The 8,360-nt window shown below is 45.3% G+C and overlaps 2 protein-coding genes across 2 annotated transcripts; one reads left to right on the forward strand and one right to left on the reverse strand.

Moving 5' to 3' along the window:
* Positions 1-334: 334 nt before the first annotated feature.
* On the reverse strand, positions 335-837 carry PSV08DRAFT_346863 (uncharacterized protein; the record flags this gene model as incomplete). Its single annotated transcript, XM_014218067.1, has 4 exons — positions 335-421; positions 473-522; positions 577-734; positions 788-837. The coding sequence occupies 4 exons, from the start codon at positions 835-837 to the stop codon at positions 335-337; spliced, it is 345 nt and encodes a 114-aa protein (XP_014073542.1).
* A 973-nt stretch (positions 838-1,810) lies between these two features.
* PSV08DRAFT_169488 (uncharacterized protein) lies at positions 1,811-2,621 on the forward strand (the record flags this gene model as incomplete). The annotated part of the gene is made up of 2 exons (XM_014218086.2): positions 1,811-2,507; positions 2,575-2,621. 2 exons carry the CDS (start codon positions 1,811-1,813, stop codon positions 2,619-2,621), a joined length of 744 nt encoding a protein of 247 aa, XP_014073561.2.
* Positions 2,622-8,360: the final 5,739 nt, after the last annotated feature.

Below are 8,360 nucleotides of genomic sequence, written 5' to 3' on the forward strand. Positions count from 1 at the left end.
CCCGCCATCATATCGGTCAGTAACATCACTTCATCACTGCATCACTTGCATAAGAGCAATGGCCTTTCTTTAACGCACTATCTCGTATTAAATCCTAAACAAATACTAAATACAGTCATTAACGATTGCGGCTTTACCCCTATAAGCAGTTGAGAATACCGCCTGTACAGATAAAGTCGCAATTGATAATAACACTTTTAAAGAATTGAAACCAAAAGCTAGCTGATGAAATTGAGGTCCACAATCGAGCCAGTGAGACCTATTCCCAAAAGGGGCAGCTAAATCCATACCCACAATCTAGCTCCGAAGAACTCAAACGTTGCCAATTCTGTGCCTAGAAGCAGGTAGAATCAGCAGCACCGACGGCCCTGCACTCGTTGTAGAAGGTATCTCCGTTAATCTTTCCAGAGTTGGCGACAAGCTAAATTCATGTTACTGTGTGTTCTGTCGATTTGCTAAGGAAATGACTTACATAATAGCCCTCGTAGTGAGCACCTTGGCTAGTTTGCTCGGGAAATTGCTCTGCATGTCGTAAGTTTCAATATCCTCTTGAACGAAACCTATAGAGAAACGTACCTTGGTGCCATCTCCAGGAGTTATTGGCAAGCACAAGCGAAGTAGTTACGTTGTCGACCTCGCCATTCGTGGCAACTTGACAAGCACAGTGCTCGTGATGGTCACGAGCAACGAGCTGGTTCGACGAAGCCTGAGGAATGGCGGCTCCAGCACCGATGCTATTTCAGAATCGTTAGAGAATTTTTCATTTCGCTGGAGGTACTGGACTTACCCAGCAAGATAAGCCATGGCAAGGACAATGGTAGTAGCGGAGAACTGCATGATGATGAAGGTAACAAGTTTTGAGCTAGAAAGCTGTCAATTTGAAAAGATGGATAGTGTAGGACTTAGAAGATGTTGTGAGAGTACTGAATGTTGATGGTGGATTCAAAATAGAAAGAATTCAGCTCAATTTATACATTCCTTCCCGGCTGTGAATGGTGACTCCATATCACAACTTCAGTGTTAAGCCGGAATACTAGAGTAGTATCGCCGAATATCCAAACCAGTACTATCCTCATTTAGTACTGCGGTATTAAATAAACCGGCTGGTAACTCGTATAGGGGAGTGAATTGTGAGTAGCTAGTTGGTCAGGTGTAAGCCCTAACCATTTGACACCGGCTCTAGCTCGGTCACACACACTAAAACAATAGGAACACTATGAGATATTTTGAAAGATACAATCTATAGAATATGCCACAGGATGTGCCAACACGAACCAGGCTCTTACCCAGTCATCAATACGGACAAATCCCGCTTCATAGCGGCTGCTGATCTTCATATCGGTCTTGTTTATTCTATGTCTCTCCAATCGGTGTATCGAATCGCCTCTGCATCGGTCCATACCCCTTAATGCAGGCATGTTTATGACTTGAAAATTCTATTCAGCCGTTTTAACGCATGCTTGCATGAGACTACCATGGTCGGGATACTTGACATTTTCGTGCTTGATGTGCTTGTAATAGGAATGGACTCCATTCGTTGTCGTATCCAAAGGATGCATACCCTGTCGAAACTGATGGCCACAGGATTGGGACTGTGGCTCTCATTTCCGAGCTGACCATTGAAGCACCAAAAGCGTTATTAGTCGCTTAATTATGGGTTATTACAAGGTAGTGAATGCAAGTCAGTAAGGCCATAAAAGGAATATAAATACTGTAGTCTGTCCCTCTGCAACTTGTATCGCCAAACAGTCTCAAGTCATTTCTACTATCAAACCTTCACTCAAATTACATCCTCCTTATCATCGGGAACATGTTCTCCTCTAAGATCTTCGCTATCACCTTGGGCCTTGCTCTCGGAGTTCAAGCCCAGCAACCTGTTACGCCTGTTGCTCAGTCCGCAACCCTCCAACACAGTCAGTTGGTTTGGTCCAGAATCGAAAAACATATCCAGGATATCGCCCCCGGCATCGTCTGCACTGTGGGAGGTCCTGCTATTCCAAGGAACATTTCTGCTGGGGGAATTGACTGGGCTCAAACGGTTCAAGATGGCATGAAGATTCCTGGAATCCAGTGCGGTGGTACAATCGACGAAGAAAAGATGTTGAAGAAGTCTGAGACCGCCTACAATGACATGATCAGTGGTCGGGTTAGTCGTCGTGAAACCGGATTGAGTCGTCGTGAAACCGGATTGAGTCGCCGTGAATCAGCTGCTGATGACGCTGCTATCACAAACGTGGAAAACAACAAGGTGGCCCAGGTCAAAACAGACAGCTCGCAATCTATGTTTTCATGCGCAAGTGCCCCGCACCCTGACGCTTGCAGACAATGCTTCGTTACCAACGTTAGTCTCGCCATCGCAACGATTGGCAACTGCGCTGCTGTTGCATTCCGCGAAATGAAAACAGCTGCTGCTGCTCCTCCATACATTGTTCTTACAATGACTGGCTGTGCTGGTTTGGGCGCTGCTGGTTACTACTCGAATATCTCCGGTTGCCACATTAGGGTACGTAATATAAGTGGCACCTCTTCAATTCATCTCAGCTAACTAATCCGTGAAATAGTAAACAACATTAGTGTCAGGCCCCCGGCCCAATGGACAACAGATCCAGCCAGCTTACTGAGCTGCCTCCCGCGCCACCTGCGCTGCCCCCTTGGCCTGCTGTCTTCCCTTTGCTTCTTGTTCGTTCTTTACTTAATACGCTTTGCTTTTCGTGGCTCTAGCTTACGAAGCTGCTTTACTGGATTTACTAGAGCTAGCTACTCTTTCCTGCCTGTTCTAGCTATTTGTTCCGCTGTAGTTAGCCTAATCTTCGCGGTATATTAATAGAAGCTTATCTAAAGTTTACTTTATATCTACTCTCTTTATCACTTAACATTTTTCTCTATTTTTACTATATATATTAGGTATAACAATATCTAGTGGATATTAAGTAAGGGTCTAAGTTTCTTACTCTGGGTATTGACGCTAACCCTAATTAGGAAAGCTCTAGTTATTAACCTATATATATTAGGATTAATACTAGTTAGTAGATATTATCCTAGGGCCTATATATATTAGGTTGTTGGCTTCGCTATTAAAAGTGCTTGAAAATTGGCCTGTGCGTAGGAAATCTTACCTTAGAAGTGCGCTGGTATAACCTTAGAAGTATAAGCTTTAATTACGCGTACTACCTTATAAGTATCTTAAAAGAAATATCTACTCTTAAAAGTGTACTATTTATACTTATATATAGATAGTTAGCTCCGGCCTTTTAGGAACTATTTTATAAGAGAATTTTAAGATTTATTATTATTATTATTATTCCATTATAGTCCTGTATCAGCCGTTGGCTATGTAGGACTTTGGCCGACGGCCGTTCTATCTAACTAGTTACAATTTGATACTTTGTGCTGTATTGCGTGACTGTGGTGCTTCGGCCTATATCTAGCTAAGCTGTTGCTAGCTTTCTAGACGCCTGGTGCTTAAGAGCAGTTTGGTAACAGGGAGAGATGTAGGGCAGCTAGGCTTCCTTCCAGCGAGCTCTCTTAGGGAGAAGGAAATAGTGCTAAATATTTCAAATTTTTAACTATTCTTTTTTTTTTTTCCTTTTTTTTTTTTTTTTTTTTCCTCTTTTGTTATTGTTTTTCTTATTTTTCTTTCTAGCCTTCTTGGCCGAGATGCCACTTTCTTGTTCCTATCCGCGTGCTAGTAATAAAAGCTAATGTAGCTTCTATACCGCTCGTGGTATGGAGTAGCCGTGGGAGTTTGAGTATTTTTTGGTTTAGAGTCTTTTTAAGCTGGTTTCTTTCTACGCTGTAAAAGCCGCAGTATCGAAGTAGGTGCTCTGCAGTTTGCGGTTTCCCACATCTACAAAGGTCGCATTCTCTTCTCTTTACTCTCTTTAGGTAGGAGTTAAAGTATCCGTGCCCTATCTTAAGAGAGTAGAAGGAGCTTAAAATGTCTCTTTTCGTGCCTCTAGGGATTGCTAGTTGGTTTTTGAGCTTTAGATCGAAGATAGCTCCGTAGCTGGTCTTCTTCTCTCTTACTTTTTCTCTATACTTTCTCCACTCTTCTGCCTGGCTAGCTCGTTGGAGGAGCTTAATCTTAGTGCCTAGGAAGGCTAGGCTTGTTTGTGATTTTTTTGGTGTTTGTTTTGTAGCTTCCTTTGCTAGAGCGTCTGCTCTTTCATTTCCTTCTATGTCTGTATGGCCTGGTGCCCATTTTAAGAAGATCTTTGCTTTTCTGTTAAGGATAGCTTTGGCTGCTTTTTGGCACCGAATTACCCATTGTTGGCCTGGCTTATCTGATAGACTTTGGAGCCTATAGATGGCAGCTTGGTTGTCAGCGTAAACGTGGATATTCTGGTCTTTTTGGGCTGTTTTAGCAGCGTATTCAAACGCTGCTGTAACGCCCTCAAGCTCTCCGTTATAGACTAGTTGTTGCTCGCCTATGTTCTTTGTCTCTGCGTAGATTTCTTCTTGGTTAGGGTTATAGACCGCTAGGCCTACTCCTATCCCATCTCTGTCTTTAGTTTTAGAGGCGTCTGAGTAGATTACTATAGAGCTATCCTCTATTGTTTGGATATAATCTTTGTGGGCGGCTGCCTCTTCTTCTTTGGATTTCTTTGATATAGAGATATTGTAGTTAAGAGAGTCCCATGGTCTGAACCTATATGAGATGATCTCTTCTATCTCTTTGGTAGATGGGATGGAGCTTGTGATAGCGCGTAGTTGTCTTGGTTTATTTGGCTGTTTTGATTGCTGAAGGGTTGTTTTTTGTAGCCTTGCAATAGCTTTTGTAATTGGATGGGTTGGAGCTAGTTGTATAGCTCGTAGAGCGTATTTTCGATTCGTTTGGCTTAGCCGTACGGCTGGTGACGGCAAGCTAGCTTCGATACTTGTTGGGATAGCTGGAGCTGTTTTAAATACTCCTAGTACCTTTCTACAAGCCGCGTTATGCAGCGGTTGAAGCTGATCTTTAATAAAGCTCTGGTTGCGCCAATAGATTGGCGACCCATAGTCTGCAATGCTGGTGACGCATGCTAGGTATAGTTGTCTGATAGCAAAGGGAGATAGCCCGCGGTCGATGTTAGCTAGTCTCCCTAGTCTATTAAAAGCTGTTTTTGCTTGGCTAGCTCTAATAGCTACGTGCTCTCTAAAGGATAGCTTATTGTCGAGGTATACCCCTAGCCACTTAATCGTATCTTTGTGGTATATTTTCTCCTTGCTAGGGAGTTCTAGAGGTATTTCTTTTCTTCTTTTGTTTTTTGTATAGTGGATTAGCTCTGTCTTTGCTATGTCGAATTCGATTGCTAGTTGTTTTCCTTTTGTAACTAGTTTGTTAACCTCGCGTTGTAGTATCTTCACGTTTTTCTTAATAGACGTTGACGAGGTTGTGATTGAGATATCGTCGATATAGGATAGCTGGAATCCATCTATTTGAGGGAATAGGTCTCTAATATAGATGAGAAAGAAGATTGGCGAGACTGGGCTGTGTTACACGGGGTTGGGTGCTAATACTTCTCTGGCTCGGTCCGGGTTAGGGCGAGTAGGAACAGAGACTAGCTCCGTGAGAGTTGTCTGGCGATTCGTAGTGGAAAAGAGTTATGGATGTAACCGAAGGTTTTGACAACGCTAATCTATTCGATAGACTAACATGTAACTATCTTGTGAAGTAAAAGATACTAGTAAGAAAGTACAATTTGAGTTGACCACAACGAGAGTAATAATGAAATCCATCCATCCTTATATCCTCATTGCTTCCAGTCCTGCCATCCCGTCCATCCCATCTTGGCTCCTCTTGGCGGGATGTCTGGGATGGACTGCCATCCCAAGGCTCACTGCCATCCCTGGCTTGGCGGGATGTCTTGTCTTGGCGGGATGGCACATCACGTGACCTCGAGCCCCGCAATGTCCATTACCTTTTGACGTGGACGTCCATAGGCCTTCAGCCATCTCGTCATTTGTCAAGGAGAGAATCCTTCTTGTTACTTGTAACATTATCCCCCCTCTTAGGCGTATCGTCCCGATACCCTGGATTATCGTTTTGCCGTGCCGCGTGTTGAATCGCTGGCTGCATATAAGGTCGGTAGGCCCCGGGCCATTGTAACCGTTCCTTCCTGACTCCAGCCTTCCTAACCATGCCCAAGGTCCCGTCTTCCCGTACCCGCGTTCGCGCTCAAAAGTCGAACGAAGAGCGTTATTCCCGTGCTGATCGTGTAATAGAGCAGGGTAACGAGATGACTTCCTACCGTTGTTCTCGCTGCGAGGAGAAAAACCTTCGTTGTTTCGTGGACACTGCAACTGGCCGTTGCGCTGGTTGTATTTCTGTGAAAGCTGAGTGTAGTTTGTTTGTTTCCGAGGAAGAGTGGGAGCAGGTTCAGCAGGAGCGTGAGCAGAAAGAGTTGGAAGTGGCTCGACTGAAGGCGCAGCGTGCTCAGCTGGATGCTCAACTGTCCCAGCAAGAAGTGGCGCTTCTGGAGGTGAAGTCTCGCGAGCGATCCTTTGCTCGTCGTGATCTTGCTGTTCTCTCGTTTCAGGATCGTGCAAAAGAAAAGGCCGAGGGGAGCTCAGCCCCTGGTACGGACCCTTCATCAACCGGACCATCGCTATCCGGACCCTCGACTGACCCGGGCTGGTTACAGGCTGATTACTCTTCTTATGATCCTTTGTCCCTTGACTTCTTCCTTTCCTACGAGAATCCGATTCTCGTTTCTGCGGGTGTTTCCGATGGTATTCACGTACCAGTGACTTGCAGTTCGTCAGGTTTCCTTCAGGTTCCCAAGTGTTATGGCTTTCGGGCCATCCTTGCCACTTGACCAAGTACTTCCACTGACTACCGATTTTCCGCAGGTCCTTAATTTCCTCGACCTCGTACTCGTCGTCTTCGAGCTCTATATCCGTTGCTAGCTCGGCCTCTGGAGGTGCTGGTTCCAGGAGTTTCTTGTGAAAGACAGGGTGGATTCGCATGCCTTGTGGGAGTTTCAGCTTGTAGTTTACTTTTCCTATTTCCTCTAGGATTTCAAACGGTCCTATTCGGAGGTTGTCCAATTTTCTGCATGGTCGTTTAGTTTTCAGGTTTTGTCGTGACAAGAAAACTTTGTCCCCCTTCTTAAAGGTTGGTCCCTCAATCCTTAGTTTATTCGCTGCTTTGGACGTCGTGAGGTTTCGTTGAGCTATGTTCTTGCTCAATTCTTCGTGCAATTCTCGCATAAGCTTCGCTTTGTCGTCTGCTCCTACCGCGATACTTTCAATATCCTTTGGATCTCGATGAGCGACCGGCTCATATCCATAGTTCGCGTAGTGCGGCGAATGCTTCGTCGTTGCAGATTTCGTACTGTTGTAGGCCAATTGCGCCGTTGGTAGCAACTCTACCCAGTTGTCCTGCAATTTATTGGCGTAGATCCGTAAGTACTGTTCTAATGTCTGGTTCGTGCGTTCCGTCTGGCCATCTGTTTCCGGGTGAAAGCTCGTCGAAAGCTTCTTCTTAACACCTAATTTTGCCAGGAATGTGTTCCAGTATTTAGACGTAAACAGTTTATCGCGATCGGTGATGAATTCTTCAGGTATCCCGTGCTCTGACACTAGTGCTTTAGTGACTTCGTACGCGCACTCTGCTGCCGTAATAGTTTCTTCCGTAGGCACAAATTTCGCTGCCTTAGTCAATCGATCCACGATTACTAGGATTGTGTCGCAAAATCGAGCTGATCCTGGTTCTAACGATCTCGGGAGCTTCACTATGAAGTCCATCGTTACACTTGTCCATGGTCTAGATGGTGGCTGTAAGGGTTGTAACAGGCCGTAGGGCTTATGTCTCTTGGGCTTGTTCTGGTGACATGCCAAACAGTTGCCTAGGATCTCCTGCACCTTCGTACGCATACGTGGTATCGCAAACACCTTAGCTAGTCGTCTAACCATCTCTTCAACTCCTGCATGTCCATATTCCTGGGATTCATGCAGTTCCTGTATGAGACTCGATCTCATGTGTGGAGGTACATATGTTCGGTCCTTCGAAACCATATTTCGGTACTCTCTCTCGTCGCTCAACAGTTCATCGGAGCCTGCTTCGTCGGGCTCGAACTGCCAGCTAGCTGCTCGCTGCCGCCATTCCTGCTGTAGCGTTTCTACCTGCTCGGCCACCTTAGCTACTTTAGCTAGTTCCGGCTGGTTGTACTTTAGACTGCCGTCGGGCATCGTCTTAAGCAAGGCGTCATGTGGTTCCTTATGACCCTCTTCGTGCAAGTCAGACCTTCTACTTAAAGCGTCTGCTGCTCCGTTGAGCGTTCCCGCGCGGTGCGTAATCTTGAAGTCGAACTGAGCAAGCGTCTCAGCCCATCGGACTTGTCGTCGGTTGAGTTTCTTCGTTGTCATAAAACTCGTCA

Source organism: Bipolaris maydis, assembly GCF_028858645.1.
Source record: "Bipolaris maydis strain C4 unplaced genomic scaffold PSV08scaffold_1, whole genome shotgun sequence".
Taxonomy (NCBI): domain Eukaryota; kingdom Fungi; phylum Ascomycota; class Dothideomycetes; order Pleosporales; family Pleosporaceae; genus Bipolaris; species Bipolaris maydis.